Source organism: Gymnogyps californianus, chromosome 12 (assembly GCF_018139145.2).
Source record: "Gymnogyps californianus isolate 813 chromosome 12, ASM1813914v2, whole genome shotgun sequence".
Classification (NCBI taxonomy): Eukaryota; Metazoa; Chordata; class Aves; order Accipitriformes; family Cathartidae; genus Gymnogyps; species Gymnogyps californianus.
The window spans coordinates 4,508,905-4,527,976 of NC_059482.1; the positions used below are offsets into that span (position 1 = coordinate 4,508,905).

General features: G+C 37.4%; 1 protein-coding gene across 1 annotated transcript in view; it reads right to left on the minus strand.

Moving 5' to 3' along the window:
• The window catches only part of CDH13 (cadherin 13), a 521,353-nt gene that overhangs the window by 30,225 nt on the left and 472,056 nt on the right, over positions 1-19,072 (minus strand). Inside the window, exon 11 of the mRNA XM_050904351.1 lies at positions 7,818-7,960. Coding sequence (XP_050760308.1) covers positions 7,818-7,960 — 143 coding nt within the window. The remainder of the gene's footprint in view (positions 1-7,817; positions 7,961-19,072) is intronic.

Sequence of the window (19,072 nt, forward strand, 5' to 3'; positions counted from 1 at the left end):
ATCTTCTCTATTTAGAACTCTAATGGTTTGTATCTTGGTCATTACAGCAAAGGAATATTTATGTAAATGCCTTTACCTAACAAAATCTAATTAGAAACAAATAAGGAAAATAAAGGAATTTAATTTGAACTATTATACTTTTTTTTTTTTTTTAAGAACATCAGCGACCTTGGATTCTGGCAATACTTATCAAATTTCCAAAGAAGAAAAGTCAACCATTCTAGAGAATCCAGCTGCCACACAGATCTGAGCCACAGTGTTTCTGGAAGCCAGAACAGTTTTTAGGAAGAATGGAGCACGAACTGTGGCTTTTCACATGCTCATTATGAATGGTAAAAAGACTTCTGTACTCATTTCTTCTTATTAAATTAAGCTTCCAGCACCATCAAATTAATACATATTAACTATGCCCTTCTATGCCATGATGCAGAAATTACAAGGCCATTTAATTCCTAGAGCAAGCAATAGAGTATCCATTGCCATATAGATTCCCTCTCAAGCTGACAGAGTGGAAATTAATTTATTCTAAATTTTACTAGAATATTTATGGTTTACGATTTAGCAGCAGTTTTTAATCCACTTGCACTATCACTTATGTAATCCAGAAAGCTCAATTCCAACTTTTTTTTCCCCACTTCTACTTTTTTGCTGGCTAACAAAGTTACACAGATACAAAATGAGTAAGCAATTATAGTAAGAACAATTTTTCTTCACATTTGAGCAGGAAAAAAAGCCTTTGAGAATGTGGGTTTGCTAATTTCTGGCACAATTACCTTTCCTCTGAACCATCATGAATAAAGCCTTATCTCTTAAAACTTCTATAAACTACATCTGAATCATAGGCATATTGAAGTCAATTTGGAACTGCAATGATGCCTACAGAATTTCCTTCATTTTACTCCAATGTAACTAACTGTAAAATGTAGGACTGCCTAGGATCTCTCCTTGGATATGGATTTTTCACCAATTTCTCTACTTTCAGCTTTATATTTGCCTGAAGGAGAATACAGCAAGAAAGGAGGAGAATAAGAATGAAAAGAGTGTTGTAGAAGTTCCCAAATTGTTTGGAGGGAGCTATGCAGCCAGACTGTGCAGTACATGGTTAGGCTAAGTAACGTGTTCTCGCTTTAAATTACTATACTTCAAATATGGACTGTGAGAAACAATGCTTCATGCTTTCTAATGATACTGCTATGAAAATCTAAACACAAATTTCTCTCTCCTCCCTCATGGTTCTTTTTTTTCCCTCCATATGCTGTTTTTCTAATCAGAAAATGTGTGCATAGTAGGTGATTTGGCAGCAGGTACCCTCACTGCAGGCATAAATCCCATTCAGACAGGCATATTCCATTACATTTTGTGTTCAAGCTGAACTCTATTAATGGTTCAACCAAAGTAAATGGAACCAGTAGACTGGGAAGATATCAAGATTTGGGTGTGCTGATCAGAATCTGACATATTTGAAAACTGGTCTCATAAAGGCCATATGCTGACATTTTGTATAAAAGAGGTCCCAAATTTCCCATGAGTTGAAATTTCCTATGCATTTTCCCTATGTATTGGCATACAGATTTTTTCAAAATTTATAAAATAAATAGTCTTTAAAAGTTACAAGCCTCCATTCATTCACTCAAATAATATATGCAGATCCTATTTTTGAGTAATTACATTTCAAAAGAGCACAGCTCTTTCAGCATATCAAATTGCTACTGACATATGCCATCCGTCTTAAATACTGTTTTCAGCATTCTAATTTCTTTTTCTAATCATGAGTCCGTGATGACAAATTAAAACAATATTTTGTGTGCAATTCATATTTTACTGAAATCTAAAATGGCAAGAAAAGGATGAGTATTCAATTTATTTTCTCTTCTCAATTAATACAGCAATTAAGATAAGGGGTATAAAACTGGCTTAATTGGGTTGCCATGGCAACTAATTGCCGGATTTCTTCAGAAATAGCATGTTTTAGGTAGAATCAATCTGTGGTAATTTAATTATGTACATCATGAAGCAAGAAGACAGGTTAGATACATGTAAGGAAAAGTTCTAATTGCAAATTGTTACACATCTCTGTTGCTCCACTTTTTTCTAGATGTCTGTTACTGTTCATTACACATAGTACAGAATGATAATTTTTCTTTTTAATGGTTAGGAGTATCGAGACTTGCACAATAAATGAGATTCAGAATTGCTTGGGTATAGTTCAGCTGGTCCTTGGAAACAAGGAAAAAAGCGAAAACTAGACCCTGACTCACTTCCTCATTTTGCTTTGCACGTGCACCAGGGAAATGGAAATGGTGCCACTCAGCTAGCTCATTTATACATATGCACCTGGCCGCAGTCAGAGAAGCAATAGCCAAGTTGTTTTTTTTTTTTTTTAAACTGGCCAGCGTAGCTCAAGGCAAACACCGAAATCACACCGATCTAGAATCACACCTTTTTATAGTCCTCCGTATCTCTTAACCTTTACCTTGCTCAAATACGTATACTCCCTTAAATAGAGGTTGCTGCTCCTGAAGCTCATTTCCTGCAGCTCAGCCCTCCGGCTGGACATCCTGCCTGTGACTGTGGATGGCTGCCACGCAAATGCTTATAATGTCAAACACTGGGGATGGTGATGTCATGTAGGGAGCAAACCACTTTCAGAAAAGGAAACAGTTGTTTTCACTCATGCAGTATTGCTGTAAGAAACAGCGCTTACTGTGATTTAATGCATTTAAAGGTACATCAGTTAAAATTTTGAACCCTTAACTCCATCTCTGAGTATCTTTAACACCTGGAAGAGATGCCACACATGACATGTATCCTCCCCCATGTTTATTGTAGTAGAAGTACTTATAGTCCCAATTTTTGACTCAGTAGTTCCCTGGTGATGAGAATAGCAGGAGAGGAAGGTGGCACACTTACACTAGATGAGCGTATCTGTCTCAGTGGGAGAACATTGCTACCTGGCTTTGCGTGGGTGGTACTCCACCAGGGTGGCATGAGAAGAGTGAAGTTGATGATAACTGCATTTAACCAAATCAGCAAGACTGAGTATCAGTGTTTCATCACTTGTCACCAGCAGCTGACATACTTGAACAGCATAGGTGGTTTTTCCCTGTGTCAGGCAAACAAAGGTAACCAAAGTTTTTCTTCTAAAGAGACAGAAAAAGTTACACAATGGGGACGTTAACTAGGGTATCATGCCCCTCCGCAATAACATCAGTGATTATTGCATAACTAAGGTAAATCTAGATATATTTTATTATTCATCCCTCTTAAAGGAAAGGGAGAAACCAATTTTAGCTTTTTTCAAATGTTTTCACACATTTTCCAGATATTTTTTAGCTTCACCTCCAAAATTTTCATGTTTTTCTCCTCCCTTACTTTTTCTAAATTGTGACTCAAACTCTCAGAATACAGGGGAGAAAAGATCATTCCTGGGGGGTTTTTAGCATGACTGACCTTATGAGAAAAACATACAGGTATTCTGCTTTACGATAATCATCCCAAATACTCCATTGTGTAATAGAATCGGTAGGATGACACTGCAACATGGTCACACAGCAAATTTGGAAGGTCTGTTCCAAGCAGATTTCTCAAACTCAAATGATTTCTTGTCTGTATTTAACATACGTGTGTTTTACAGCTATACTCCCAATAATTGCGCCATATGCTTGTGATATTGCATTGTTTTTAATGATTAGAATGCTAAATTCAGGAAATAAAATGATCACTATTATTGGCACTTTTGTTAATTGAACGAAACCTCTGATGTTTTCCAACTTTGCATAAACCTGACTTTGTTCCATTATGAGCTCATTCTCAGATTAAACACAGTTCACGACATTTTAATGTGTTAACTCTGCTTCATGATATTTCCTACCAGTGTTTAATTTCTTCTTTAATAGACCAGAGACTCTATGTCCACACAAGTCTTTAATAAAAAGTTTTCAAATTCTAAAGACACTACCTTGACCTTTACTGAAATCAAAAGCACAGAGAAAATTAGGATATTCATTCCAAAAAGTCCTTTTTAAAGTGAAATTTCCTCCAATAAAATGTCAAACTTTGTATTTATAAAATTAATACAGTGTCCATCAAATTTGCTCTTACACATTGTTTCAATTATATTTGGGAAGGTACAGGAACTGTTTAGATCAGAAATAACATAATTCATACTTAACTACCTTTCTCTGAAGTTAATTTGATAATGCTGAAAAATAATATCATAAAGTTCAAAAAGAATATAATAAACAATGAAACTATTTCCTGCAGTGGAATGACTCCATTTTCTGTGGTCCATTCATGGTCCTACTGGTAAAGAGTAGTTTTGAGATTTACTGAAAAAAGATAAAGATGTGATGGATTTATATAAAGAACTACCAAGCATGAAGCTCCTGGTTTTACTTCTGACAGAAATCCTCAACATTTTACAAATAAGAAAAATGCCCTGGCACTTGTCCCCTGCACTGAAGCATAATAACAAGGAGCCAGTGCCTGCTGAATCCAATGGCAGATTCTCTACTGACATCAGTGAAAGTGTATGAAAAAAAGTATCACTGTAAGTTTTGTTTTCAGCTGTCTCCACTCTTCACCCAAGATAGCACACGAATGTAAGGTCATTTTATAAAGAGGTGATGGGACAACAGTATCTTTTCTGTAATTATATAAACTCTATATGCTATGAAAACTAATAGAAAATAATATGTTTATTTACTGTTTTAGTGTATGTCTAAGGTCCAAGGTTTTATTTGATTTTAGAACTTTACCTTATTATAAATACTGTTAAAAATTAGCACACAACTCACAGACACCCTTCCGCAGTAAGCATCATGTTTGCAATCCCTTATACTGACACTTAACAATGTTAACACTGCTGAAACTCCTGCTACTGCTGTCAGAAAGTGAACTTGGGGGAAGATGGATTAGGTGGTGTTGATGTGGCCACACGAACATGCAGACCTCTCACTGAGCTGGCTTGTCTAGGAAGCCTTGCAAACACCAGTGTGGTGCTGGGCCTGGACTGAGGTGCTCCGTGTTATGCTTGGAGCTGCGCTGGGTACCAGTTCATACTGCTGTACTGCGCAGTGGACATTACCTGAGCTCTTCTATATTCCCCAGTTAAGAAAAGGAAAGTCTACGGCAGCTCACACGTCCTCAGTGCATGTGCCAACTCATCTCAGATTTGACTTACAGATAAGATGATAGGCCAAAGGAAATAATAACCTCTGTTGAATGCTTTTGAAAAAAGTATCTCTGATTAAGTATGGGGTTTTTTTTCCCTCTCCTCCCTTTTCGCCCCAAGTCTGTTAGCCCAAGCAAATGACTTGCTCTATTGGAAATGCCTCTGAATTTTCAATTTACCACCCTATCTCATTTGGCAATTCGTAATCCTGCCTTTGGCTGCCCTCTCACATAAAAGTCCTAACCGTGTTCGCTGGTATTAGATAGGCTAAACTTACTAACCTGAAGAAAGAGATTTGCAGTTTGTGGACAATGCTGTTTTAAAGGCAATGCATACAGTTATGTTCAATCTGATTTTTTTCCTTTTTAAGTTAACGTAACCTTCTTTTAAAGTCCTGAAAGGATTCTGTATTCATTTCATATTATTCTACCATAATTTGCCTTGTCATCTAATGTAACATCCCTTTTCAAGATGGACATTAGCTGTGACAGCTAGAAGAATGAAGTAGGTTTCACAGCTTTGCTAGTTAGCGTTATCAGTGGACTGGAAATAAGTTGGGGAACACCTTCCAGGGATATTATCAGTCCCAGTCATAACTGCAGGGGACAAGGCAGATCCCCAAACCTACCCGTTGAAATCAATTATAAAACTTCCTTGGCTGCTTTAGCCACAGACTGGAGTGAGACTTCAGACTGGCAGCACCTACGCGCAAAGACAGCATTGTTCCCTTTGCGAATGGCAGCGATCAAACCGCAAGTGGACAGTGTGTGAACTGAAGCTTGCCTGTCTTATCGCAGGCCTGCCCCAAGTGAAGCGGTGCTCCCCAGCAGGCCCCAGCACCGCTCTCCTGGCCGGCTATGACCAGGGGCAAGTATCTGTGTATGACTGAGGTTGAGGTTGGGGCTCCTGCTCCTCTCAACTCCCACAAATTCCACTCTTACATATTTACACAGACCAGCAGATAATTTTTCCAGTTACCAACCTGCCTCTAAGTTTAATGTGTTTCACAAGCTGTTTGGTAATTAATCCAGGGGTGATACAGACCACAAGGTTAATATCAGCTATTTAAGTTCTGCTATTTATTGCCACTTCCACATGTGGCTGAGCTACATACAGTGAAGTAGTACAATACTCTTGAATGATCGTTATTAACACCTTAGCATGACAGTACTAAATGCACGCATGTGGTTTCTAATTACTGCATTCAAAGAAGTCAATAATGTTGGAGTAGATTAGCTCCCGTGCTAACACTACTGCAGAATTACAAATAAACACAGTAACAGCTGCTTGAATTAGATGCTGACTCAGTACCTCAATGAACAGGATTCCTTTTCTCTAACCCATGTTAAATACCTTCTCTTGCTTTGCTGTCCAGCACACAGACACCTTTCCGTTCTCTTGTTTTTCCAGAATGGAAATTAGGAGGGGTCACCTAGCAGTGAGGTTCTTGGCTTAGAACAGATGAGCAATGCCTGTTACTGCCCTAAGCGCAACATAAACGTATACCCAAAACTCCACTTTCTTTCAGACTGGTTTCCACAGTTGGAAATATTCAGCCTCTTGTTCCATCCATTCTCTTTGAGGATATTTGACTCCACTTTTAAAACATATGCAACTTTGTCCTTTCGATAATCCCTCAATAATATTATCCTGAATTTTTGCTTTCGTTGTAAGATGACATTTCCCAGTGTACCAGATTTTAAGATGCATTAAAAAAAAAAAAAAATCTTTATCCAATAGCAAGTAAAAGACAGAAATAAGTTTAGCGCTACATTTTTCCATGGAAATTTCCTAAGAGAAGTATGTATATGAATATATAAGTAAATCATCATCTCAGCAGAATTTTTTTTCTTTTATACTTAAGGAGATATTTTCTTTTTCCTGTCAGGCCCTGCAAATGTTCCCTGAGTCATGTGGTTACAAAAATGTAGAATTACTCTCCTAAAGAGAACATTTTACAATTCATCACCAGGACTAAACCAGCTGCAGCTGTGAAAAAGCATTAGCATATTAGCTGTTATATTACAGACAAATCTTTTATTTATTTTGTGCCTTTAGCTCTGGAGATTTGGAATTTTCCCTTTCTTTCTCTGCTCCAAAGTCACTCACTGAATTTTCACTAGATAGTTTAATTTTGATTATGTTTGACAGAAGGAACTTTAATCCACACAATATGTAAAAAATATTGCATTTTAACAAGGGTTTTTACTTATGTTTTTATTGTCACTGTCATTGTATTGAATAGAATAGAATTCACCATATCAGGGAGGAGTTGTTATTGGTATTTAGGTGCCTTAGGCTTACTAACTGCTCAAATATTATGAAGAAATTAACTCTGATAAAGATGATTTATTACTTTCCAAGAATGTTCATAGACTATTTGAATCTAGAGTTAAGATCTCAGTGTAGGAATAAATGTATGTATGACAGGTAACCTTAAATCAAAGCTGTTCTAAGTTTGACGTTTTAAGTTAATTCCTCTATTTTCTGTTTGTCACAATGATCTCGAATACCTTTAGGTGGCCACCTAGCGAAGTGCTGAAGCATACGCGTAACTTTACACGTGCACCCTTCTGAGCAGAAAATTTCAAGCAGGGAAAAAAGTCATATACTTGAATGAATATGATCCATGATAGTTACTTACCACTGTCTATTGCCAGAAAGAGAGCAGTGTATATGTTATTCTGAACATAAGGAGATTCCCGATCCAGGATAGCAGTGGTGCCAATGGTACCATTGGTAGGGTTAATTTCTAGCCAGCCTGCTGGATCCTTGTAAACTGAATACCTAAATACAAATATAGAAGTTGTTAACAAATTATATATCTAAACATAAACCAATTACATTACTACAAAAGAATATGTCTTCGCACTCACTAGCTTTCATGGAGTGGATCTCTTAATACTTAAAAATTTAAACTTTGTGCCATCCCTTTGAGATAGTTCTTTATTGTTAGTCTTATCTGACAGATGGAGATGTAGAGAGAGGTTTGAGGCAATTTCTTTGGATACATATGTCCAAAAGCTTAGTGCAGAAATCAATATTTAAAGCATTATGTAGGACTTGTTCCCTACTGCTGTGTTATACAGCCAGAGTACCTGAACACTTTCAATGGACCTCTGCATCAACACTGGTATTTACAGACTTCATGAATCTTCTCACAGTCCTCCTTTTTCCAGACTCAAAATTCTGGCTGGACTAGGAGGTATATTTTTAATTTACTTTTTGAGTGTTCTTCATTTTTTCTTACAATTACTTATTTTGGGTGAGGCTGGAAATGGAAGAAATTGTGGGGTATGGTAGCAAAAAGAGAGTTAGACTATGGATTCATTAGGTCTAAGGGAGTTGGTCATATGCAGACCCGGTTTGCATACATTTGTTCTGCAGTCTGTGATCTGTAGTTTCCTCCTGATGATGATTTCAAATAGATGCTCAGAATCTTGGAACAATTCAACCACATATATGTTGTCTAAATAAGGATTTGAAAATGCTGTCTGTCAAGATCCCTCAATACAAAATTCACTGTTGTGCTTTCTTTGCATTAATTGGCACAAATATTTAGACCCTGATACTGGAAATATTTAGAGAGATTGTGGAGTTTATGCACTAAGAACTGCCCTACTTGACCGAAGTAATAAAAATAAGAATGTTCATGATTAGGGCCTAATTCTATACTCCGTTAAATATATTAAGGAATATAACAACACAGAGCTGAATTAACTGGTACCAATTCCCTCTCCAATGAAATGTATTAATATTTTAAACCAAAACTCCAATGATATAATCAATACTTAGTATAATAACCTGTTTATCTTTTTTGTAGCGAATTGTTATAGGTCATAAACAGCCATACAATCCTCTATAGACATTTTAAATTACAAGCAATTGACATGAAACCTGTTATTGTTTAATGAGTATGTGCCTAGCCAGTGCCTCATAGTGGCACTCATCTGAAAGGTGTCCTGTGTGATAATGCTGCCAAAAATAATTTATCAGTGCAACTATTTCCTGAGGGAATAATCAAAAATAACAGATTGTTAGGGGGTAAAAAAAAGTAAGTAAAATGAAATAAAATGGCAGTTGCTGGAAGAGGAAAGAATAAATTGCAGGCCAACAAAGAAAGACATGGTCTCTTTGAATACTTATTTCAGAGGCTTACTTTGGTCTCTTGTGCTCTCTGGAAAGTGGAAAAATAAGCTGTGATTAGTTGCTAGATCCCTCTAGCAGACTGTTAAGGGATGTCCATTATCACAGCTAACAATGAGGGGGCAATGTGCGGCTGTCCTATCCAGCTGCCTCTGACCCCCCAGTCCTCGTTTCAGACCTCTCAGTCCCGTATAACTTGTGCTTTTCCACTGTCCAGTTATTTTGATCAGACAGAGTTTGAGAACTTTGGATTTTTGCTGGGATCTCAGAAAAGCTAGGCAGAGCCACAGCTCTGAGCTGTCAGATGTCCGAGATGGCCAGTAGCATCCTTCATTATTCATGCAGCAATCTGATCATTGGCCGAAGGTAAAAGAAAAACAAAAGCAAATGACTTAGTGCATGGCTCAAGCTTAAATTCTGTCATTAAGATGGCACTGTAAAAGACTACTGAATGAACTGAAGAATGGATCTCTTCTGTCCCTCATCCCAGGAACTTCCCCTCCAACATTTGAAATAATGCCATGGGAAGGTGTCCTTAAGCAAAGATGTTTGTTTTTTTTTTCCCTGTAAGTTAGGAAAGATTAGAATGGATTTGACTTATAGCCTTTGAATAATAAATTTTGGGCACGGACACCATACTATTCAGCAGGAAGAAAACTTGATTGTTAAAAAGGGAAAAGTTCTGGGCAAACTGGTTTCCTCATGCAAAAATGAGGCAGTGCACGTACAGGAACTCAGGCCAGAAACATAGACATCTTTTCCCAGCCCACAGATCAGGTATCCATTATAACTGGGTCAGCTGGAGGCAGAGCAAGACTTGAATTTATGCCTTAGAAAGAACAGGGCTCCAGGATCCCTGTGAATTTGCCATGTGGCCCACAGGTCCATTTAAATAAACTATTCTATAGATTGACATTATACTTCAAAGATCGATGAAGTACTCTTATTTCTTAAGAATGATAGTCCAAAGAAAAAATACTGAGCTTTGTCTTTGAAAAACAAAATTGCTTTTAGCAGAAAGCCTTCTGTTAATTCATCAGAGAAATACCTCTCACCAAAAAAATCATCAGTTGCCTCAAAATGTCTTTGGTGTACCTCCAGGGGAAGTGATATTATACTACAGAAGACGAACATGGCTCATTTCAGAGGTGCTAACAGACAACACTGTCCACATGACTGCTGTTCTTTACCAAGACTTTGCATCAGGCTTGAAAAATGCAACCTGCCCAGGGCTGCTGGACCAGATTGACTTTTCCATGGTACTCAGGAACACACAGGTGTTCAGGGAGCCTGTTTCAGGATCAAAACTTCAATATATACAGCCATGAAAAAGTCCACATTTTTATGAACTATTGTTATTTTAAAATAAATTAAAGGACAAATTTGGAAGCCAGAACCTTTTGGAATTTTTTTAAAAAAGAGACAAATACTGAAAACACTTGGCTTATTCATGCTCCCACAAAAGTCACTCAGAGTTTCACCACTGGCTTCCCCAGGAGCAGAAATTATCCCTTAGGGAATATGTGGAAAAGAATCAAAAAGGCAAACACTAGTGCATAGTGAGACATTCCATCAACCCAACATGTCCTTCCACTTAATAACCATTTAAACATTAATCAATACCTGAGCTTTATCTCCCGTAAAAATGAGTTACTAGAATAGCAACAATGCAGATCATTATTTCATTTCACTTCTTTGTTTCTTTTTTTATTGTTGCTTTTATAACTTTGCAGCAAAGGTATGCACAAAAATATGAAACAAGGGCAGCCTAAACAATTCCTAGTCTATTGTAAAACTGCAAATTCTCAATTAACCCCAAAACAATTTAAGAAGATTCAACACTTCTAAAGTAATGAGAATTTAAAATGGATTGTATTATCTTCCCTGATTGCTCTACAAAGCACTGTTGGCTGTGCAAATAAAAAACTGAATTGTATAACCTGTGATTTGGCACAGGATATTGTAAAAGTAGTACTTTGTCTTTCCCACCACATTTTTTACTTATTGTAAGAGTATATTGCAGTACAGTTAACATGATTGTTCTTTGTTCATTTTTTTGAGGGCTCTGCTAGCAAAAGGTTTAGAATAGACTCATTAAGAAAAGCACTATAAAAAAAAGAAGTATAGAATACAAAGTTTCACTCCCTACTTTTGACTCTAGTGGGATCTGCTGATTGCACAGCAGTTTTGAAGATCAGACCATTCTTTTAGGTGGTTGAACATGAACTTATGTGCCTGCATGTACCTACTCAGTTTTGAAAATCTTAAGTAGATTGATACATCTGTATGGATGTATACAGAACTATGTTCTCTGGTGTGCCAATTACTGTTTATTTTGGACTTATTCTACATTGCAGTAGTGAAATTTAGTGCTGCTTTGTGGAGTTTCTTTATTTCTTTTTTTTTTTTTAAATTTTAAACCATGCCAACAGCTTACAGTTCCTAAGGGTTTATGTGACAACAAGGCATGGGCAAGTGGGTATAACCTATTTTGATTGTGACCTCCTTGCACTAGGTTCATGTCCTTGCACTATCTATAAGCCAGGTATCGCAAAGGAAGCAGAAAAAACAATTCCCTTACACTGGAAATCGTCTGCTGCAAAGTTTAAGTATACACCTTAAATATAGACCTACAAATAGATGCAGAGAGCCTATAGATGCAGAAAAGGAGAACACAAATCAAAATATGCACTTGGCCTATTTGGTGCAGAACCAAAATAAAGTAGCAAATATATGGAAATAATTCAAAATTTATAAATGGTATCTTCCCCTTCCTGTAACACAGGAAAATAATTCAGAGAACACCTCCTGGGGTTGCTAGCAGATGTGCATGGTGCCCGTGGCTGGCACCTTGATTAGCACATAAGATCGTTACACAGAACAGTGGTGATAATATGGACATGGAAATCTGATCAGAGCCACAACCTTGCACTAGCCACAAAAGAATTCCGCAGCCGACAGCGCAATAGCCCAGGGTGTCATAGGAGAGCAGCCAGGCATCTAGGCACAGAGTCAGATGCTGCTCTTGGCAAGGACTTCCAGAGCTTGGTAGCTGCCAGACTTTTCCCATGTGGAGTCAAGGGGTCTTGGCTCTTACGCTTTAACAGAAAGAGAAGGAAGGCAAAATGAAGCAGTGCCAAATCTGTGCTGAATGACACATCTGTGCCAGTCTGATGTGCGGCATTGACAGGAGTTAAGGTGAGCAATTTAGATAGGCTTGTCAGGGTGGCGGTTTTCAGCCTTGCACATCCAGAGACTGCTCAAGTCATGTTGTACAGAGACTGTATAACCAGAAAGATGGAACAGAAAAGAAGTGGTACGGTGGCATTGGCCCCATGAAATATCTGTCTGATTCTGCAGTTAGGCTTTGCTATGATAATGCGTAACAGGGCGAGAGACTGTAGGCAGCAAGTTGACACTGTGGTGGACTAGTGAGCAAGGCTGGTCTGGCTGCGTTAGGACTTGGAGAATGGGACTTTGAGTCCCAGCTCTGTCACAATGGAATTAGGGAACCCTTTAATTCATGCTGTGCCCTCAACTCAGCTTTAAAATGGTGACGAAGTATTTCTGCCTTGAAAAGGTGTTAAAAGGATAAAATCTGTAAATCATTGCAAAAGGACTGAGAACATACAGCAATGAGGGACATCAAAAGTACTAAGACAGAATAGAAAAGAGTAATTTGAATAGCTTTCTAAAGATGCAGAAAGATATTTACGGGCATTTTCAAATTTTATAGTTGCTCATCTCCTTAATTTTTTTTAAACTGTTTAAAATAGATTTAGACTCAGATGAGTAAAAATTCATGTTCTCTGTGATACATGCATATATCTATGTGTGTGTATACTTACTGGTCTTGGGTGAAACTGAAGTGTCAAAATATCGACAGTAACCATTTTCATACTGTTTCAATCTGACTGGCAGGAGTCAGTATCAGAAATATAACAAAGCTTATTCATACATTAGATTTCCAAATCATATTTGCTGCTTTTATGGATCCTGGTCCCACTGACGTAAGTGAAAAAATACCAGTTGAATCGACCCAATATTTCACCTAAGAAGTATAGCTACACATTTGTATTTTGAATGAAAAGCATTCACATTATCCACATTACTGAATCCATAGCAGTTCACCTACAATTAGGTAACATATTGAAGTTACCATATCTGTCTTGCTCCTGCTGGGACTATACCATATAATGGCAGTCTCTGAATTTTTCTATGAGCTCTTCATGAACTATTCAAGTAAAATGAATAGTGGGGAAGGTAACTTAATATTGTCTGTGCCTAAGAGCTCAGCATGAGAACTCCCTTTTGCCTCTGAATGAAAAAATCTCTAAATACAGACATTATGTAATCTTTAAATCAAGCCAATATGAATTTCATCTCATTATATCAAGTCCACCTGAAAAATCAAGAGCGACTACCTCTGGAAAAAGATTCACAGGGATGATTGGGAGAGACCAGTGTAGCAATTACAGCATAAATACACGCGCCTATGTACACAATGGTGGTTCTAAGAGAAAGACAAAAACACTTCCCAAAATATAAGTGTAACATTAAAAATCTAGATTAAAACTGCATTGTTCTTCATATGCTCTATGTACGGATGACATAATGTAGAGCTTTAGAGATCAACCTGCTTCCCATCATGCTCCATCTTTTCCACTGTGCTATCATTACCTTTTGCCTGCACTAATTATGGCAGCATATGGCACCAGAAAGAGTAGAAAGGAAACCTTATTGCAACGCAGCAATTCTCCAGCTGAAACATACTCCAGACTCATTAACGATGACACACTGCAATTTTTCTGCTATTTGACTGTGTGATAACAAAGGTATTCCTGCTCCCATACTGGTTTAGGTTATAAGCTTTGGGAGAGCAACTTACATTTCATATATGTATATTCACAGCCTTGCACAGCAGGGTCTCTGATTGCTAACCCATGCTGAATGAAAACAATAATAGTAATTCTCTAACATATATTACATCTAATGATCTCTAACTATATTAATACTTGATTTTGTAAAGATATTTTTTATGCAATTCCAGGCTTGGCTTTTATTTTAAAATGTTTGTGTCAGTAAAGGCATTGGAAGAATGTCTTTGGAGCAGTTGTGGGTTTTCACTTTTTTCAGACAATGTTGATGAATAAAATGTATTAATTTCAAGGTGCAAGTGAATATATAGGTTTGCTTTCCATTTTATACCCAGATATAAAGGTACTGCCTAAAAGCTTCTGCTGTAGCCCCTAAACACTATGTTGTACGGGTCAGTAACACAAGATCCACAGTCCTTGAGTTTAGTGTGACAAAGCATGTCCTAACAATAGAAAGGAGGCATTATTAGGGATAACTGAATTCACCATATTAACAAAAAATTCTGGCAATGAAATAGAGAGATTGCCAGTAAGACTCCTATTTACCTTATCACATTAGCTTAAAGTATACTACCAGTAAGCAGTTGTGTGGAAAATCAGTTATTCAAAAGGGCTTTTCATACCTCCTTTCAATACTACTTCCTCACGTGCTTTCCCATGTGGATACCCAAATACGTTTTTCTTTCTTTATGACCCTTGAAGAGCTCTACAATTTCTACTGAGATCCATATGACAGGATGTCTTCCCATCCTTCTGTATGAGGTAAACTCAGAGGCTGGTAGCTTGCCGTTCAATTTGGAAATGCCTGGATCTGAGCCTGCATGTGAGCATTACGCTGTTTCACGTCTCTTTCAACACTCAACGATGGTCTGCAGTCCAACAAAGTGCCAGTGCCAACCACTCATCTCCGGTACAGTTGGCATCGGTCTGCCCTAACAGTTTTGTGCCTTCTTTTGCAACTCCTTTTAAATGAGTGCACGCAGTTAGCGTGGCAGTGTTGTCAGAACTCTAAAATGACTATTATGGGCACAAGATCATGACAATTTCAACACAACTCTGTTGTTGCTTAGAGTGTTCTGTTATGCAGTCATAACTGAGTAATAATTCAAAGCTAAGCCTTTTTTTCATAACTTATTAGCAATTCAAATAACACTGCCTGAAATAACAGAAGCATGTCAGCAGGTAAATGGCTGTGTGTTAGGAGAGAGGGGCAAAAACTGATCGGTACTGTTTTTCATACATACACAAGCTACATTGCTGTTGGCAAGCGGATATGCAACGCTACCCTGGCACTTGCTAAATCCCCTATTCCACATTGCTTTCAACACACTGGTCTGTACCTGAGCGTGTGGGCCTTGTGCTTCCTGAGGGAATGCATCAGGCATTTATAGACATATTGACATATTGACTGCTCAGTGTGCAATAGGTCTATGGTCTGCACACAGGAGACTTGGCTACTAGGCAATTCAGGTACACATGTGACATTTGAGGATCCAGAATAACAGTTTGGCAGTTTGGGGGAACTGGGAACATTAAGTATTCATTAAGTATTCAGTCAGCCAGCTGAATTGGTTCTTTAGTTGTAGCATTCTTCTTTTCACCTCTTTAATATGAATCAACAGAAAAAAAATCCTGCATTAAGCTCAGTGCTACCAGTAACAGCCTGTTACTAGTACTAGCTAATTTATAGCTAGCCCAGATATCTATCCACCGTGCTGCGGACACAACCTAAAAAAGCATTTCCATTGCAGGTAAGGACTAAAAAGCAACCAGAGGATTTCATATCACAGGGAAAACAGAAGCGTACTTCATCACAGAACGTTACTGAGACAAAATGTAAGCATTTATTCATCAAAAAAGCTACAGGTTATAAGAGAAATGATAAAGGCAACAGTACCGATAGCCCATTAAAGGGCTTTTTCAGATCTTTTCCGATCACTTGTGTAAGTGTACATGTTGATAACTGATCCTCAAGGCTTCCAGAAACTGTCTTCTGTATGTCTAACTTTGTGATTCCACAAAATGATCACTGACAGTTTTAAAGACCTGTTTTGAACCTTAAACCTAACTGCATCTGGCCAAAACCTTGACATACACATATCCCTTGTAAACATGCTCTGTTAACACAGAGTTAAGCAGCCCCCAACAATCTTCAAAAGATGCTTTTAAAAAGTCAGAAAGGAAATGTAAACTGTCATCTGTTTGTACTTTCCATTCCCCATATTTGACTTACACACTACAGTTGGCAAACTAAGCATAGTTAGCCATCTTTTCCCATTAATACATGATCATACAAAATGCATGGTTTTGCATTTGGATTGAAATGCTGTTACTAAAAGTGTGGCTATATGCTAAATGTGCAGTAGGCTGTAAAATATCTCCTGCAGTGCTCTCTTGCAGAGGTTTGGACATGCTCAAATTACTTTGGCTAGATTCTTTAAAATAAAAACTTTTAAAATATACAAAGCAAATTTAACTGAAATATACTATTATTAATCAGAATAAACATATCATTAGCAAAATCTAAAACGTGAAATAAATCACATTTTCTGGTGACATTGTTGAGAAAGGTATTAGGTCAGATGCATTTTTAAACTTACTGAAGATAGAGGATTTAGGCAATAGCCATTTCTCAGCTTCATGGAACAAATATATGGGTTTGCAGACTGTCTGTATTTTCACAGGCTGGAAATGTCAACTTAGAGTACAATTTAAAAAAATAAATTAAAATCCCCATCAATGTCCTGCCACAAGTCACTCTGTGCATTTTTGGTCACTGAAAATTCATGTTTCTCTTTGATAAACTGGACATATTCCAGGGTGAATTCATTAGCTACGCACTAGTGCATAGCTTAGCTCTGCAGGTCAGGCATGACAATCTTTGTAGTAACTCACTGCAGCAGTTTTTTCCTGGGCGATCCTGAGGTGTCTCTCAAGCTTCTAGGAGTTTATGTACAAACATAAGCATGTACATACTTTATTCTAACCCTATCTGAATGGGCATCATACTTCTCTGGCTTCAATGCCAATCTGGCACATGAAATAATGTAATAATCCCCTCCCAAGAGCATGCATATCTGTTAGGATGTGCAGTGGAGAGGATATATACACTACTAAATTCAGTGGTGCTGCACAAGACTGATATATGTTGCTTTTTAAGGCTTAAGGTTTATACACACTCATATTTTGGTCAGACATTTGTTGTTAATATCAGTTTTCCATTGATTCAGTCTCAAGAAAAACTCATTTCAGCTTGTTCTAAAGAAATGTGTATTTTACAGAGAACCAGAGCAGGAATGCTGTGGTACAACAGGGCTGAGCATACGACTGAAGAAGCTCAGCAATATTTACTAGAACTCCTCTGTGCTGTATAGACACAGAATATTCTCTAGAACAAGCTTCCATTTGAGCCTTCTTCTTTCAGTCACCCTTTCAGTTTATGAGTAATATATAGATATTTACAGCAAGAAAAGAAGTCTGCCCAATGCTTTGGAAGACAACTTGTCTCTGCTACAGCCTTTCCTGGCTGGTATCTGTTTTATGTCAATAAGTCACAGGAAAGTCTGCTGAAAATGTAAAACAGATTTTTCAGAAATATTTCAGCTATTTTTTTTTATTCTTATGATTGAAAGTGTACCTTTTTTCATACAACATTTTTAAAAAGGCAGACAAAATAAGATGGAAACTCTAGACACTATTTGGTCTATACCAATATGCCATTATACTTAGAAACACTGTAACATTCTATTTCCAGTTTACAAAAGTAGATTTCCAATTTAAAATTATAATTAAAAAAATCATCTAGAAATAATAAAAATTAAATCCCTCTCCCCCCAAAGTATATTTTCTACAACAACAAATCTTGGCAGGAATGATTTTGCTTAAAAACAAAACAAACAAGCAAAAAGAACAAAAAACTTGCTTACTGCAATCTTTTTTGCAGTTAACTGGGTTGCAATATAAATATTGTTTTATGCGGGTGGGAGGAGATTATGATGCTGAGATATCTCTATTTGTGGAATTTTCTCTTGGTTTCACTCAGAGCCAAGTGCAGACCCAGCAGACAGAATTCAGTAGCATACCTCTCACAGAAATGTTTTTGTCTCATTCAAGTAAAAATGAAGTATTGCCAATACAGGCAAATTGGAGCATATGGGACAGCATAAAAGGTCAAACGAGAGAGCTTCAGCCGCTCATCCTTACTGCTAATGACAGATCGATATGTACCCAATATTGTCTCCTGCTGCTCACTGAATCGGAGCACAGTCGAAATTAGAGTCGGTGTTATAAAAAGAAATGTTGGTGCTATTCTGCATCAGACTTAGAAGGCAATGAGCTCCTTTGCTCAGACACTAGTGACCAAGCATTTTTCAGGCTGGGGCTCTAATCTCATAGATTTTAGCACTGGAAGTGGTTCTGTGCCCCGAGGGAACAGTTTGCAGGGCTGTGGCCACACTACAGACAGTATTTGCTTCTGTTTCCATCTGCAGGGCACTTTTAAAATGATGCACCCCACCTCACCATCTGAGCAAAAAGATTCATCGTTTCAGCTTTTTTTTGCTTGTCACATCAGTGATTTAGCAGGTTGGCTTTCATCCCAATTCTCTATCTACAATGATATAATCAAATCAGAATGAAAAATTAGATGAAACTCAGTTTCTAGTCCCCTGCCACTGAGAAATATCAGATGAGAAAATGGTTGACTAATTAGTTATTTGTGTGGAAAAACAATAGGAGTAAACCCCTTGGTAAATACGAAGAAAGTAACAGGAGAGTCATTGCAACTAGAATAATAAAAAAACCCAAACACAAAACCTACAGCAATTAATCAAATGAAAATACCAAAACTGTAATAATGAGACAGTTAAATAAAATG